Source organism: Choloepus didactylus, chromosome 4, assembly GCF_015220235.1.
Source record: "Choloepus didactylus isolate mChoDid1 chromosome 4, mChoDid1.pri, whole genome shotgun sequence".
Lineage (NCBI taxonomy): Eukaryota > Metazoa > Chordata > Mammalia > Pilosa > Megalonychidae > Choloepus > Choloepus didactylus.
The window spans coordinates 184,045,133-184,062,115 of record NC_051310.1 but is presented as its reverse complement, the minus strand read 5'-3'; the positions used below and the strand labels follow the sequence as shown (position 1 = coordinate 184,062,115).

The 16,983-nt window shown below is 33.2% G+C and overlaps 1 protein-coding gene across 2 annotated transcripts in view; it reads left to right on the top strand.

Annotated features, from left to right (window-relative positions):
* Positions 1-16,983, top strand: part of MDGA2 (MAM domain containing glycosylphosphatidylinositol anchor 2) — a 1,012,098-nt gene that overhangs the window by 673,153 nt on the left and 321,962 nt on the right. For both annotated transcript variants that reach the window (XM_037834933.1, XM_037834934.1), the window contains one exon: positions 1,391-1,660. In XM_037834933.1, the coding sequence (XP_037690861.1) occupies positions 1,391-1,660 (270 nt within the window). The remainder of the gene's footprint in view (positions 1-1,390; positions 1,661-16,983) is intronic.

Here is a 16,983-nt window from a genome sequence, read left to right as displayed (position 1 = left end):
TATGTATATTATTTTAATTATGTACATTTCACAACAGGTTTTTAATCATTAATCTTTTGTAACTTGATGTTAATGCATCAGAAGGGCTAATGTTAAGACATATTATATTAAAACGGTGTCAGAATGGCCAGTGTGCAATTAGGATGATTAAAAAGATCATCAAAATGGTAGTGCCTTTCCCACAGAATCAGAATACGGAATTGTTTCCTTGTTCTCCCATAGCTTTTTTTTTTTTTTTTTAACAAGGCAGGTAATATTGAACCACATACGGTGTCTAGCTTTTATTCTTAGGAAATCACCCTGCAACCCTAAGCTGAAGTTAATATCTAAAAAATTCACGCACTTCAACTTAACATTTTAAGTGTTTCTAATGTGGATTGATTTCATACAATAGAGTTCTAACCTTGAGCTAAAATATTTCTGAATGTTTCAATGCAAACACCAGTATAATTCATTCCCACCCCCCTCCCTTTTTTAATTTAGGAATACACTATTTAGGCTGGCTCTGCAGTATAAGCAAATAAAATTAAAAGTGTTGTACATGAACCAGAGATTTTTATAGTTTTTGAGTGATGAAAAATCGGTAACACAGTATTTTTGTGAAATGGATGTTTATCTTTGTATTTTTGAACTAAAAGATTGCAAAGGACTTATTTTCAGTGAGGGGATTATTATAGCCTGTACCATTAGGGTGATAGCCTAGTTTGGTAGCTATCTTTGATCTCTTATTTATGTTTATGTTTGTTTGTTTCTAAGTTTTAGAGCAGTGTGTATGAGCACTCACTTCCTGTATGATTGGAAAGTTTTGGGGGTAAGGTATGGGGACTGAGTTTAAATTAGATCTTTCTGCTATTCTTTTCAAGAACAAAAAACAGGTCCTCTACATGTTAAGACACTGGAATAACCCACGCCTTCATCTTGCACTCTGTGTTCAGTTTGGAAAAATTTAACATTTCTCCTCAGGATGTTCCAAAAATTAAGTAATTGACCATCTTTACCATGAACACAAAAGGGTTAAACAGCTACAGTATCTTTACTGGGAACAATAAAAATGCATAGCGATTGTCAACACTAAAAGAGAAATGAGTATTTTATTTTAAAACTGTAATTCTCTTGTCATACTAATTTTGGAAGCATAATCAAGGAAAACACAAATTTTAATTCCACATTCCAAGTGCAAAATTCTTAATACAGTTTTATATGTTTATACCATTTAATTAAATCTGTAACCATTAAATCTGGTTTAAATTTGAGTCATAGATTTTGACTTAGGCAAAATAGAAAAGAAATTTGACGCTAATTGTTTGAATGAGTAAATATGAAGCATGCTGTAGAAATACAGTTATAGGATATCTAAATAGGTGCATGTTCTTTTGTTTATGTCTTTTAGCATCTCCGTCAATTAAACTCTTGGTGGATGATCCTATAGTTGTAAATCCTGGAGAGGCCATAACATTAGTATGTGTTACAACAGGAGGAGAGCCTGCACCCTCTCTCACATGGGTCAGGTCCATTGGCACTCTGCCTGAAAAGACTGTTTTGAATGGAGGAACTTTAACCATACCTGCCATCACCTCAGATGATGCTGGCACTTACAGTTGCATCGCCAACAACAATGTGGGAAACCCTGCAAAAAAGTCTACCAACATCATAGTGAGAGGTAAGTTTGCTTTGAGAATATTACAACATAGGTTTCTGGGTTAGCCAGGCTATCTAAAAGCAAATTATTTTTTGTATAAAACTATTTTCTAAAAAAAAATATATATATATAACATACATTGGAAATTGCTTAAAAATAATGTGATGGTGTATAATTGTAAATGGAAGCTAAAATCCTGAATCTTAATAACAGTGTTTTATATTTGCATTAATAGTTGTAATAATATATTCCTAGTGATGCTATTGGATATTTTTCATAATATAGTCTTAGTAAACTTGATTAAAATGCAAATGTTGAATAAAGCATAAAGTACTGTTATATAGATTACATATTATTTTAGGAATTTAATAAATTTATCACTTATATCTTTAACAAATATTTATTGAACTGTATTATAAGTAGTTCTTTAAATTATGGGGATATACAGGGATCTATAAAACACTGCCCTGTCCTCAAAGATTCTGCTGTCAGTTAGTGAAAAGAAAATATATAAATTAGTAGCCATACAGTAGGTATTTGATAAATGTTACAGTCTGCTAATGCTGCTTTTAGTAAAAAACACCAGAAATGGATTGGCTTTTGTAAAGGGGGTTTATTTGGTTACAAAGTTATAGTCCTAAGGTCATAAAGTGTCCAAGGTAAGTCATCAACAATCAGGTACCTTCACTGCAGGATGGCCAATGGTGTCCAGAAAACCTCTGTTAGCTGGGAAGGTATGTGGCTGGCATCTGCTCCAGAGTTCTGGTTTGAAACTGGCTTTCTCTCAGGACATTTCTTTCTAGGCTGCAGCTCCTCAAAAATGTCACTCTCAGTTGCTCTTGGGTCGTTTGTCCTCTCTTAGCTTCTCTGGAGCAAAAGTCTGCTTTCAAAGGCTGTATCCAAAATGTCTCTGTAAGCTGCTGCTCCTCTCTCAGCTCCTGTGCATTCTTTGAAGTGTCCCTCTTGGCTGTAGCAAGCTAGCTCCTTCTGTCTGAGCATATATAGTGCTCCAGTGAACTAATTAAGGCCCATGCTGAATGGGTGGGGCTACACCTCCATGGAAATTATCTAATCAGAGTTATCACCTACAGTTGGGTGGGTCACAGCTCCATGGAAACTCTCAATCAATGAATTACAATCTAATCAACACTAATATGTCTGCCTCCACAAGACTGCATCAAAGAATATGGCTTTTGGAGGGACATAATACATCCAAACTGGCACACTAAGCATAAACAATGTTATAGGAATGAAGAAAAAGGAGTTGTAATGTCTTCTAAAGTTATTAGGTATATATAATGACATTGGTACTAGACTTTTTAGTCTGGGTAGGGTTATGACAGGCAGAAATTAGAGGAAGATGTGAGAAAGTCTGAGATAGATGGACATACCTTATTTGAGGAAGTGACACAAAATTTGGGTTTTTAAGTCAATGGTAGCATTGATGTTCTGCTGTGGTTGCTACATGTGAGTTGTACCTGTGTTGCAGGTAGAGTAGATGCTATCCCATTTCAGAGTATAAAAAATTTCTGTGCAAGGAGAGCATATGCTTGTGTGTATCTAACATCACCTGGCATGTCCTGGATTAGAGGTTAAAGATGGACACTGGTAACTCTAAAGTTAAAATACATATCCCTATGCCCAAGAGAATGCTTCTAACACACCAATGAAAATCTCTCATGATAGGGGATTGATTATGATGGAAGCATATTAGAGAATTCACATTTGTGATCTTATGAATATAGATTATGGTGGTTTTAGTGACCATAGTTACTGTTTTAATGCCCAAACTATCAAAAATATACACCTGACCACATTTTATGATGAAATACATTCTATTTATTCAAATATTACTATATTGTGTAAATTAAGATACAGTGAATAATGCACTATCTGCCACACAATTACAAACTGTATAATATTTATTGACTGCAAGACATACCATTATTTAATGTACTTTCAGAAAATAAAACATTCCACCAGTTAATCTACAGCATGGTGTTTCCTTATGATAATGAATGTTATGTCTTACTTATTGAAAGACTTCTTTTAGATTATTTATACATAAGTTTTCTTTTGAACCATGTCACCCATGAGCATACATAAAATAGAAAATAAAAGTAAAATAAATTGGTTAAAGTATTCCTAAAACTTTTTCACACTTTCTAAATCACTTTTCATCTCAGAGTCTTTTATGAGCCTGTTTTTCTATGCACTATTACAGAACACTTATAATTCAGAATTGTAATGAAATATTATCTCTGATTTTTTTCCAAGTCAGGTAACCACTGCTGCATAACTGATAGCAACTGTAAGAGGCCATTGGATGCAAGAAGCATCCTTAGTTCAGAAATGTTAAACTACAAAAAAGATAAGGATTTTTGAATTAATGAAGTGTGATATTTATTTCAATTGTTTTTAACTGACTTTTACTGGGCAATTACCATGAAGTAAGGAACCAGCAAATATAAGGGATGCTGGAGAAAAGATCAATGACTAAATCCCTAACTTCTACCTTCAAAGGAGTTTACAGTTATGAAAGGAAGATAGAAATACAAAGGAATAATATTTGGGTGTAAAAAAGACAGATCAAATGGAAATATCTGATCTTCCTATTTAAAATGGCATATTGGTGAAATGAGACTACTTTTAACTCCTGTCAAGTAATCAGATTTTGTTCCCCTTCACAAATTAAAAAAGAAAAAGAAAGAAAAAAGCAAAATGAAAAAAGAAAGGGAGAAGGTGTACAAAGTTAGCAATGTTTGTTTTATTATTTCTGTTTGAATATTTTTAAATTTTTTTTAAAAAAGTTGCCTTTCCACTTAGCCATGAAATAATTTTACCAAATATTGCTATAATGATTATGATATTAAAGAATTATATCTATCCTTAAGAATCATAGATATAATGTAATATTTATTTTCCACTATTTTGTCAAGGACAGGAACTTCATTGAGAAAAAAATGATGTGGTAAATCCAGTTTGCACCATAGGGTCATCTGGAACTCTATTGGATCCATGTGCAATTGGCAAAATGTCCAGCATAAAATTTCTGAGTTGCTCAGGCTCCCTCTGTAAAGCACTAACTCACTCCACATCAAATATATACTCAAGAATGAATTACCACTCCCTACTCAACCTAGAAATTTTCATTTGTGTCCTTTCAAAGGACAGTTTCCAACTTTGATACAAGTGACCTAAAATAAATAAGCCCTAACAATTTATTTTTCCAATCTACAATTTCTTTCTGTCTTTAATTTATCTTAAGTGTACATTTGCATAGTTGTGTTATATTACCAATGAGATTTCTCAGCAGTAGCATTCACATAATTCATAAAACCAAGTTTGTATACAAACTTACTGAATATAGAAAGTGCCTTAGTTGACAGGTCACAGATTTAACTGTGTGGAGAAAAACTATTGCAATAATGTGAGGTATCTGATTTCTGCCTACAGAGGCTAGGATTTCTGTTAAGTAAAAATAGTTTTCTTTTTATTACATCAAAGAAATAAGTTTCAAGACTTCTGATTTTTTAGACCTCTGCATTGTCTTAGATTAACTGTATCATGTATACAGGGGAAATATACCTAAGTTTATTTCCCCTTATTTTCTTTAATAAAGTCAGGATCCACAGACTAGTTTTACTGAGTATGCATAAGCATATTCTGTGCATAGAATTTGAATTATCATTTGAGAAAACCTGTGCACAGAATAAGAGCAAAAGTGAAGGTAAGAATAAAACTCTAGAAATATTTCTGAACTTTTAATTTGGTTTTTTTAATAGAGAACACTTCAAGGTAATTGATATAGCATGGATCATGACATGATCATAATTGACTTTATTGTAATGTCCTGTGACCTCTTTAATTTATTCAGTGGCTTAATCTTCCCCTGCTTCAGGAAGAAATGTCAAGAAGACCCTGGACTCAGATGCTCATTCTTAGATACAGAGTCCAACAGTGCATTCAAGTGGTAATCAAACATTCAGTGTTTTTGATTCCTGTTTCAAAAGAATAATGGATTTCCAAGCTTAATTTAATGCAAGATATCTCCCCTCCCCAGCTTGGGTCCACTTTGGGCTGGAGACCTGTGGTGGGAAAGGGGGGTGGAGGAGTATGGTGGACTTCTTCCTCTTCTCCCTCTATTCTCCAGCCGCATCCTCAGCACCTGGCAGCCAGGTTCTGCCCCATCCCCTGGATTGAGGTGGGATGAGGAGATCTTATCTGTTTAAAGCATTTTTTTCCCTGTGTGGCCCATGTGAGACCCCTCTCTTGATTCACGCAGATGTACCTCTCTTCCAGCTAGAGGATTATGATTCCAGCCTCATACCCTGAGTATACTGTACTGCATTTCCAGTCCATTTCTGCTGAGGTTTTCTCTTTCCTCATCTAAAAAGAGTCTAAGATGATCTTACACTACCTCTAGTTCTCTGTGTGACTCACATCTGTCTAGGGGAAACACTTATGAGTAAATTCTGTGGGAATAAAGGAATGTGGACTAACACCTCTATTCTATCACCAAACAGGTTTCAGTTTCCTCAGTTATGAGTCAGTCATCATTGCAGAGGAAATGTTTCAAAGCTCCCATGGCCCACGGAAAGTCCCTTAATAGGTTTGGGATAAAAGAGACAGTTTCTTCTCCTTCCATCTTGAGTTTGGAAGAGGCTGCATCTCACAATTATTTCCAGAGATATCCTTCTCATTAAATTTTGTCTCTGACCCATTTTTAATATATTTAACATGTGTGTAAAGTCCAAGAATCAGGCAATAGGGCTTTCTTTCACTTCCTTTGAAATTCCTGATCCAACTTTATATTCCTTTATATTCCTTCCACCATTATCCCACACCTATCATATTGATCCCTACCCATGTTTCCCTGATTACTGTCTATATAAACTGGAGAAATCATACAGTTCTTTTGGAATATAGTGCACCTCCTCATAGGTCATAACTTTGTAACTCCCCTTTTGGGGCCTGTTGGGACTTCAGTCTAGTTTTAGGTCTGTAAGTAAAGTGGGGTGGTGAATGTCAGTGACAAGAAGAATTAGTGAAGTCTTACAAGCCACTTCCCTCAGGATATTCCATTGCAGTTTCATCTAGTGAAACAGAATTAATCTCTTCAGATGGAGGAGTAAAGGCTGTTTGCTCAGATGAGGTGGTTACAGGTTTATCAGACACATCAGGGTTAATCTCTTCAGGTGGAAGTTGGATGGCAAATTCCTCATAGCAGACTGCAGTTCAGGTGGCTTGGTCTTCAGGGTAGACTGGAGGTCTGGATATTGTTTCCTCAGAACACATGGGAGGTCGGGTGACCGGTTTCTCAGGGCAGACCATTACAGGTTTATCTGGTAAAGACTCAGGAGACTCTAGGGTTTACCTGTCCCCACCACCATCATTATCAACCTGTATGTCCCCATCCCAGTTTTCAGGATCCTATTCCCCTAATGGCTCCCACTTTAACAACAGATACCCTACAAGGTTGGGAATTTAATTTACTTTATAATTTAGCCACTTATACAATGAGACTCTAAGTCTGGTTTTCAGAAATCTCAAGTCTGTGGCTACATGAAATATGATTTTCTTTCAGGATACACATAGAAACTGTCACATCCTTCATGTGACACTTATGTTGCTAATTTGAAGCCTTAAACTCATCCCTTTCTTTTATAACTGTATCCAGCATATTTAAGAACAACCAGCCTAGATCAGTATGCCTTTTAACTCCACAAAACTCTCTTAAGGTGTCAAAAACACTCTCACCCAGAGCCTTGCCTCTTAAAAGCATTTGAGTAGCCATATTAGGTGGTCATCCTTTGTGTATCTCTATTTCCAACTTACACCATGGACTCTCAGTGCCATCTTCAGTATTGATATAGCATCATTAGTGATTTTCAATCTAATCAGATTAGAGAACCAACTCCAAAAATCTCAGAACCAATTCATAAATCTCGTCCTTAAGATTTTATTTCTCAAGAGCCACTCTTGGTACAAAAGCTTTTTTAGTCAGAGTTCTCTAGGGAAACTGAATCTACAGGAAATATCTGTAAATATAGTGAAATTTTTATAAGAATTGTCTCATACAACTCTAGGGATGCACAAGTCCAATTCCATAGGGCAGGCTGAAAGCTGGGAACTCTGGTGAAGGTTTCCGATGAACTCCCCAGGAGAAGCTGGCTGGCTGAAGTAGCGATGGACATTCTCTCTTCTGACTATTGAAATCATCACCTCTCTTTTAAAGCCTTCAACTAATTAGACAAGACTTCTCTTATTGTGGAAGACAGTCTCTCAGTTGATTGTAGGTGTAATCAGTCATAGATGCAATCAACTTACTGATAATTTATGTCCACAAAATATCCTCACTCTAACCATCAGGCCAGTGCTTGCTTGACCAAACAACGGGACATCAAAACTTGGCTAAGTCGACACATAAACTTAACCATGACAGCAGTGTACTTCATAAACTCTATTATTCATATCATGGTCCCATGCCTGCATCAGTACTCATTTATACCTCTATTTTTTTCCTTTTTCTCTTTAATTTCATCAGCCTACATCTTGAATCCTTTGCCTCTGCAAAATGGTATTGTAAACATGTTTCTCTTTTCACTTTAGAATTATTTCAGCATATTTTTTGTTAGTTGTTATCTCAGATTCCTAACTAATATGGAAAAATAAAAAAGTCAGTATTGAAATAGGTTTAACTTTTATGAAGGAAGTCAATATATTTTCAGTGGGGCATGAATTTACATTTTCCTAACTGCACAGAAATATGCTGTAATCTCCAAGAACATCATAACCCTCTGTTCTGAAAAGTGTTGATTTACCTAACTCTAGTTTGTCCATGTGAAGGGATTGAGTTTTTTTTTTCTAAATCTCAGTTTTAATATTAAACATGTTTGTTCTCAAGTTATTAGATTGAAGTTTATCAAATATTAGCAATGCTAATATTTCAAAATGATTATCTTTAGGCTTATTACATGAAAGTTTATAGTTCTGAAATTTTATGATTAAAAAAACAGAATTTTTGAATGTGCCAGTTTCGCTATAGTAATGGTTAACATTATTTAAGTATTTACTATGTGCAGGAATATGAGACACACTGTATGCATTAACCTCTTTAATCATTCCCAACAACTTTATGGGATAGAAAATATTAGTATTTCCATTTTAAAGAAAAGTAAATGGAAGAGGGAAGCATTAAGTAATTTCTCAAAGGCAAACATTATTTAAGCAGTGGAACTGTCATTCAAAAACCACTAAACCCTATGTATGGGTCTAGGGCCACAGTCTTAACCAAGGTACCACAGTGCTCTCAAAATGGAGCTAGATTTTTTAAAATATAAAATTTACAAAAATTGAACTGAACGAAGTCCCTTTCTGCTTTCTCTATCTTTGCATTGTTGGAGATATAATAACGATTCCTTTTGGGTTCTGAATATGTTATTTTTATATTTATATGTTTAAAAAACAACCTCATCTCCAGCAATATAGAATCCTTAGATCATTTTCCTAATTATAATGTTTCTACTCCCATATATGCAATCCCTTTTAATTGGAGAAAGTTATGCGTTTTTGTTAATCAGCACTTTTCTCCTCAGACATACTTTTACTTAATTTCAAGTTCTGACCACTATAGTGCTTATATAGTTGATGTTTTCTGAATAACACTGCATTCTGAAGGAATCAGCATGATTCTTTGACTTCCACTGGCTGTCCTGGAAATAACTGCACACAAAATTTAAAGAAGTTCTAATAATTAGAAGAGATAACTACAATCACTAAAGACACAGATAAAAAATATCTGCACAATTAAAACATGCAGGAGAAGTAAGAGACAAAGTAAGTTACGTAAGTAATGAATGTGTTTTTATTGAAAAGTATGTATCTTCAAACTTACGAGCAGGAGTAAATCAGAGTTCCTTGGTAATTTTCTAGAAATAGTTTATCAAATTTAACCCACAATGCATTTATAAATGAAAATAATTTGTGAATTTCCAATCACAGTGACAGTGCAGTTCTTCCCAAGCATTCAGATTTAGCAAATTTAATTTTCAGCTGTCAATAGCCTTGTTCCATAATCTTTCATTTTACAAACTGTAACGGTAATAGCTGAAAAAAACTAATGTTTAACATTCTCCAAATGCAGAACAGTCTTCTATGTGCAGATGTTGCAATTATTCTAGTAGATTAAATGCTCTATTTCTGTTTTCCCAATTTTAAATTCTGTATATCACCAAAACACCAGAGGGAATATCATTATGTTTTGTAGCTCTAAAATAGTTTTATTGTTATCTTTTTTAATTAATCAGGGCTACACAAAATCTAAATATTACCAAATTCAGTGGTTCTCATGTGAATTTAGATAGCTTGGCTTCCTTTTATAAATAAGGTACATCTATATTATCTTTGTTCATTGCAATAAAATAAAGAATAAATAAAACATTTCAAGTAAAACAGTTTTGTCTAGATAATGCATAATCTTATAATTACTTTTTTATTTAATTATATACAGACAACTTAGTTATTATTAATGCTTAGATTGTTTTGCTTAGTGAACTCTCTCTTTGTCATATTTATTCTAGCCAAAAGGAGATATACCAATGGGTAGAAGTGTTCTAAAAGTCAATACAGAGTAATATCCTGAAAAGTAGTTTGTTGTTCAGGTGACATTGTTTTCGAAATTCTTTAATCACGTTCTTTGAAGGCACTCTGTAGTTTTATTTTGGTACCCAACAATTATAAAATGATACTAAAACTACTAAAACAATGGATACTAATGTGAAACCTCTTCAGTTAAAAAAAAAAATTGCCCTGTTGTTATGGCAGGTATTTATTTCTGAGACTTACTATGTCACCACAGTTAGTGTGTGTGGATTAAATAGTTACCTGTAGGCACTAAGGTATAGGGAAAGATATCTGTGATCTGGTACTGGCTTTGTCTTACATTAAATTTGAGATCTTAAATATGAAACTAGGCCTTTGCTCACTTCTCTATAAACCTAAGAAGTTGCAGCATAAAAACTCTAATATATATTTCGTCTGACCATCTATGATTCCACAATAGCAAAATTTCCCTTGATTCGTGCCATTTTTAAGTGTTTTTGGACTTAATCACAGTTTATTTTTGTTTACAAGCTCACTCATACAAATGCTTGAGGATGCGTGGATCTAAAGATTGATACATTTTAAAACAAAATCCTATGCTTAAATTTTATGCATTAGTTACTTACCTAAGTATATCAAACTAGGAATGATGCTTCCCATGGGTATTTACAGATTTTCTACTCCAGGCTATATCTGTGTCAATGGCCATAAGGGCCAGAAGAGGAATAAGGGTAGTTCCTAAGCCCACAAAATTAATATACTTAACAGGCAGACAGACATAGAGCTACTCACTCCAGACAACCTAAGGAAGAATAAACTAACTTCACAACAGAAGCATAGGCAACAAGTTTCTGGAAGTTAAAATGAAGCGATTCTGATTAGGGATTTTGGGACAAACTCCAGAGAGCACAGTAGTAGTTAAGTTGGGTTTTGAAAAATGAGAATTCTTATGTATTCAGAATGTCTTTTTCATTTGCTGCCCATAATGTTGATGTTAACTGACATTTGAGTTCACTCCGTTTTCTTACTTGTGAAACATGAGAAAATACTGAGAGTGCTTTAAAGAAAAACCCATGTTTAACTTCCACCTTTTATAATGAAATCTTTTCAGAAACTTAGTGATTTATGCATTTGTATTCTGTGACTTGAAAATAAAGCTTAAAAATTATTTTGGGGGGATCTTGAATTCCACATAATTTTATATACATTTTTTTTTTCATTGTATTAGTCAACCTGCCAAATTTTCTGTTTGTTCTTTCTATGTTTGTTCTTCTCTATTTCCCTTGAAATCTGTCCAATATTCTTCTAACACCAGGGCTCACTCTAAATACTTTAGAAAATTTCTGGAGTCAATCAGATCTAATTCTTAAACTATTCTCTTCTAGACTTAATAAAATGATTTCTTAATTTTAGCTTTCAAATAATCATTCCTTTTTTTGAACCTCATTGGCTCAACAGATATACTTATCTGAAAAAGGTGTGTATATGGGAATCATGAGCCCAGTAATTCAAATATCTATTTATATTGACCAAGTATTAGTGACTGGTCAGAAAAGTTCTGGCCAGGAAAAGCCCATAAATTAATCCCCAAAGTATTTAATTAATTTCCAGAATCCTGAAGTTGGAACTAGGCCTTTGCTTACTTCTCTATAAACCTTGAATACTCTTAATAGTCTTGAAACCTACTGAAATTCAATTATACTTATTTTTATTTGTCAATTATAAAACTTTGGGGTTTGGTTAGCCATAAAAATATTAGGATGTCTTTCAATGCTTCTTTCTGTAACTTTTGTCCACACAACCCCTTATCCAATTAGCATGTTGCCATGTCCTAACATAGAAATATACAATTAAACAATTCACCTTTCAAGTATCAGCCACCATTTAATGCTGGAGAGGAATGCATTGTAAAAAAAAAAAAAAAGACAAATAAATAAAAGAAGAGACATGGCATTTTATTTATCTACTTAAGTTAGTGGTTCTCAATAGTTGGGGGAAATTTTCTCCTTCAAAGAATATTTGGCAGTGTATTGAGTCCTTTTTGATTGTTATAGCTTGGAGTGCTCTCCTGGTATCTATTTATTAGGGGCCCGGGATGCTGCTAGATATTCTGCAGTGCACTGGACAGCCCCACAGCAAAGAAGTGTCTGTTATAAAATGTCAATAGTGCTGATGTTGAGAAACCTTGGCCTAGGTAAAGATTTTCCTTATAACCAATTTAAAATTTGTATGAAACTATCCACATCCACACACATACACCCCAAAACAAAAACAAAAACCAAAGTTAATCCCCCCCACAATACTGCAAAGTATTGATAAATATTGATAACTAATTGCAACCATCCTTGGCATACTTCTTAGAGTATGGGATGTCAACTGTTTTTAACCTACCATTCATATTTATATAGTCATTCTGGGTTACGTCACCATCTGAGCCTCCATGGGAAGTGATTCTTGGGAATTTGGAACAACACCTTTTCTCTGTGATCCAGGATTTTGAGCTCCTCCCTCTTAGGTTATATAATCAACTTCTGTGACCCTTGATGGTCCACCTAGTCAATGTCTTAGACTCTTTTATCTATAGCACAGTGTACTCCATTTGCTAACATCTCTCATCTCATTTATTAAAGTTTCTCTACATACTGCCTGATCTTAAAACCTAATTCTACTGCTATGACAATATTAAGAGTTCTGTATCAAGCTTTTATGATGTGCTACCTCTCCCACCTCATACATTGGGTGCCATGCAGCTAGAGTCAAATGAGCACTTTTCCTCAGACTATATAGTAATTTATGGCATGATTCCCACAAAATCTCCCATGTTTGCAGTTGCAGTGGAATATATTTTAGCGGGTTGTCCAAGGCATGAATACAGATTGATGGTAAATGAAAAAATGTTTATTTGTTGCACTTATCAATCTCCCTCCTAAACTTTCCACTAATTATCCTGTTTATTGTGGTCTAAATAGGAAATACAATGATTTCTCCTTACAGAATGAGTTAAATTCTAACTTTCTTTATAGAATCTTATTTTGAAGAATTGTTCTGTAGTGTGGCACATTTCCTTTCATTCCAAAGTTATTGTTACTTTCTTATAGTAGAAGTAGAAAACTTGAAAAGGAGAGAGATGTAACAGATTGCTGTTGGTCTCCTAATTTGGAAGTTTATTCAGTGTGAATGCTCAGACAAATAAAACGATATTCCTATGGATAGAAAGGCTCTGGTTCAGTAATTCTTTACTCTCTCACTATTGGGAATCTAGACTCAATGTCCTTGTGCTTTTGTTGTTAGTTTTAATACATTATGATCATGCAGTGCTATCCTGCATGCTGATTATATAATCTGAATATATTAAAGCACTATCTTTAAGGTAGTGTATTTTTAAGATATACTTCTTATTAAAATGTAACACAAATTGTAGAAATTATAAGCATAGAACTAAGTGAACTTTCAAAAAGTCGAAGCATTTGTGTCACCAGCATGCAATTCAAGACATAAAGGATTAGCAGCATTCCGGGAGCCTCCCTCTTGCTTGTTTTCACTATCCTACTGAAAAGTAATCCTTATTCCTTACTTTGAACACCTCAGATTAATTTCACTATTTTCAGCTTTATGTAAAGGGAAAAATACAAAATGATGTGTGTTTCAATTTTTGTTCCAACAGTATGTTTGTGAGATTCATATATGTATAGCAACAATCTGTTTTCATTGTGATTTATTATTCCATCTTATGCATGTAGCACAATTAATTTATTTGAATACCAAGCAGTTTTCTGATTTAGACTTCTACAAGTTGTGAATGAGCATTCCATTTGTTCTACATTCTTACTTACATGTGATATTATCTGTATTTTTTCATTTTAAATACTTGTTCATATCATGATTTTAAATTGTATTTTCCTTATAATGGATGAGGTGAGCAATTTTTCAAATGTTTGTTAACGATTTGATCAACATTTTTTGACAATCACCAGTTCATGTTTTCAGTCCACTTTTTCTCCCCTTTTGGATTATATTGTTTCTTCTACATTTAAAGAGATAGATAGATAGATAGATAGATAGATAGATAGATAGATAAATAGATAATGAGTCCCTGACTGAGTACATTTATTGAAAAAAATTTCCTCATCTTTTTGTCTTGCCTTCTCACAGTCTTAATGCTGTCTTGTAATGAACTAATATTCTTTATTTTGATACGGTCTAACATCTCAAAAATTTTTCTTAGGGTTACTGCTTTTTGTCTCCTACATAAGATGTCTTTTCCTCACCCTAGGTAATAAAAATGCACTCCTATGTTTTCTGCTAATTTTGTCGTTTTACCTCTAACATTTGACCTACAATTAACTTGGAATTTATTTTTGTATATGGTTTGAGATAGGGATAAAAGTAATTTTTGTTGAATTTGCATTTCTAACTAATTGATCTCTGCTTAGAGAAATGACCATTCCTCCCCATTATACTGAAGTGTCACTTTTGTCATAAATCAAAGGATATGTGTGGGGCTACTTCTGGACTCTATTCTTTTCTATTCATCTTTGTTTATCCCTATGCTAATACTATGGTGTCTTAATTACTGTATTATTATACTCAGATTCAAATTCTGGTAGTATAAGTATTCTAGCATTGTTTTGTTAAGTTTTGTTTTTGAAGTTGCCATGGCTGTTTTTGGCCCTTGCATTTTCATACATTTTAGAAGTACTTACATATTAATTTATATTGCATGCCCCTCACCCCCCCACAAGTCCTGGAATTTTTATTTGTACTGAATTGAATCTGTAAATCTTCCAATCCATGAGCATTGTCTGTCCATTTATTAAAGTCTTCTAAAATTTCTCTCACTAAAATGTGTGGTATTAAGAATAGAGGCCTTAAACATATTTTATTAAATTTCTTCCTAGTATTTGAGGGTTTTTTTTTGTGTGTGTGTGGTCATTCCTGGTATTATAATTGACATTTTAAAAAAATCTCACTTCCTATTTATTTTGTGCTGGTATAACAATACAAATGATTTTAACATCTTAACCCTATGTTCAGCAACCTTGCTAAATTCACATATTTATTATAGTAATTTGTTTTAGATTCTTTTGAATTTTCTATGTACACAATGACATTGTCTTCAAATGACAGTCCTTATACATTTTATATCCTTTCCTTGCCTTATTCAAGGATATTCAAATCAAGTGTTGAATAAAAGTTGTAATGTAATGTGTCCTTGTCTTTTTTTCAATCCCAAGGAGAAATCTTCAAGTATTTCACCACAAAATACAATGTTTGCCATTGGAATTTTAATGATGCTCTTCTATTTCATAATTATCTAAACATTTTCTTCATAAATGAGTGTTACACGTTATCAAATATTTGTTTTGCATCTTGTAAAATGAATGTATGATTTCTCTGACTTTTTTTTGTTATTGTCCATTTGTTAAAACCAAAAATACTTTAGTGGAATTAACCCAAATTGGTGATGAAATGTCATCTTTTGTATATATCACAAGATTAAATTTAATAATATTTTGTTTAGGAAGTTTGCATTAAACACTTCAGTTACAAGTTATCTTAGCCAGGAAAATGAATTGGTTGTAATAAACCATTCTTGTAGTATACTTTTCACTTTGGGTATTAAAGTTGACCTCACAAAATAGTTGGCACCAAGAGAACATGTACCTTATCAATGGAGTTAAAGTCCAAAGAGGAGATAAAATGAAATATAAAAGATATATGATTCACATTGAAAATGCAAGAAAGGATGAAGAGAAAAGAAAGAACATACAGGACATACACAAATCAAAGCAAAAGTAGAAGAAAGAAAATATTTTAAAAGAGCATAAATCAATAAAATAGAAAACAGAAAAAAATTGACGAAGCCAATAACGTGTTCCTTAATAATATTAATGAAATTAATAAATTCCTAAGAAGTTTGATCAAGGGAAAAATACATAAAATACAAGGTACCAATATTAAGAATGAAAGAGGTAACATCACTACAGATTTTACACACTTAGAAGGATTATGAGTGGATTTACTGAACAAGTTCGTGCTAATAAATTTGACAACTTAAATAAAATGAACAAATTCCTTAAAAACACAACTTATCAAAACTAACACAAGAAGGAAAACAAAAAAATCCAAACAGCCTAATAATCGTTAAAGAAATTGAATTTATAGGTTCAAAACTTCCTACAAATGAAAACAGTCAGATGACTTCATAAGTGAATTCTATCAAATATTTAGGAATAACTAATGCCAACCCTATTTAAAAAGTTTTCATGAAATTGAAGTGGAGAAAATACCCTTCAACTCATATTACAAGGCCACCCATGTAGCAAAGTCAGAAAATGACAAAAGAATCTAAAATTGAATTGCCAATATCCTTCATAATCACAGACACAGCATTTCTGACTAAATATTAGCAACCCAATTCCAACAATATATAAAGAAGATAATACAGAATTATCAACTTGGCTTTATTGAAGATAAACAGATTTATTTAACATTCAAATATCAATGTGTTTCACCACATTAGCAGACTGAGAGAAAAAGTAATATTATTTCAATTCATGCAAAAAATTGTCAAAATTTAACATTCGTTTTATAAATAGAAGAAAACTTATCCAACATGATGAAGCACAACTACAAAAAGCCTACAGCTAAGATAATATTTAAAATCAAAATATTGAATACTTCTCTTCAGTGTTGTACCTATTGCAGATTCCACCAGTGAGATAAAACATGAAAATAAA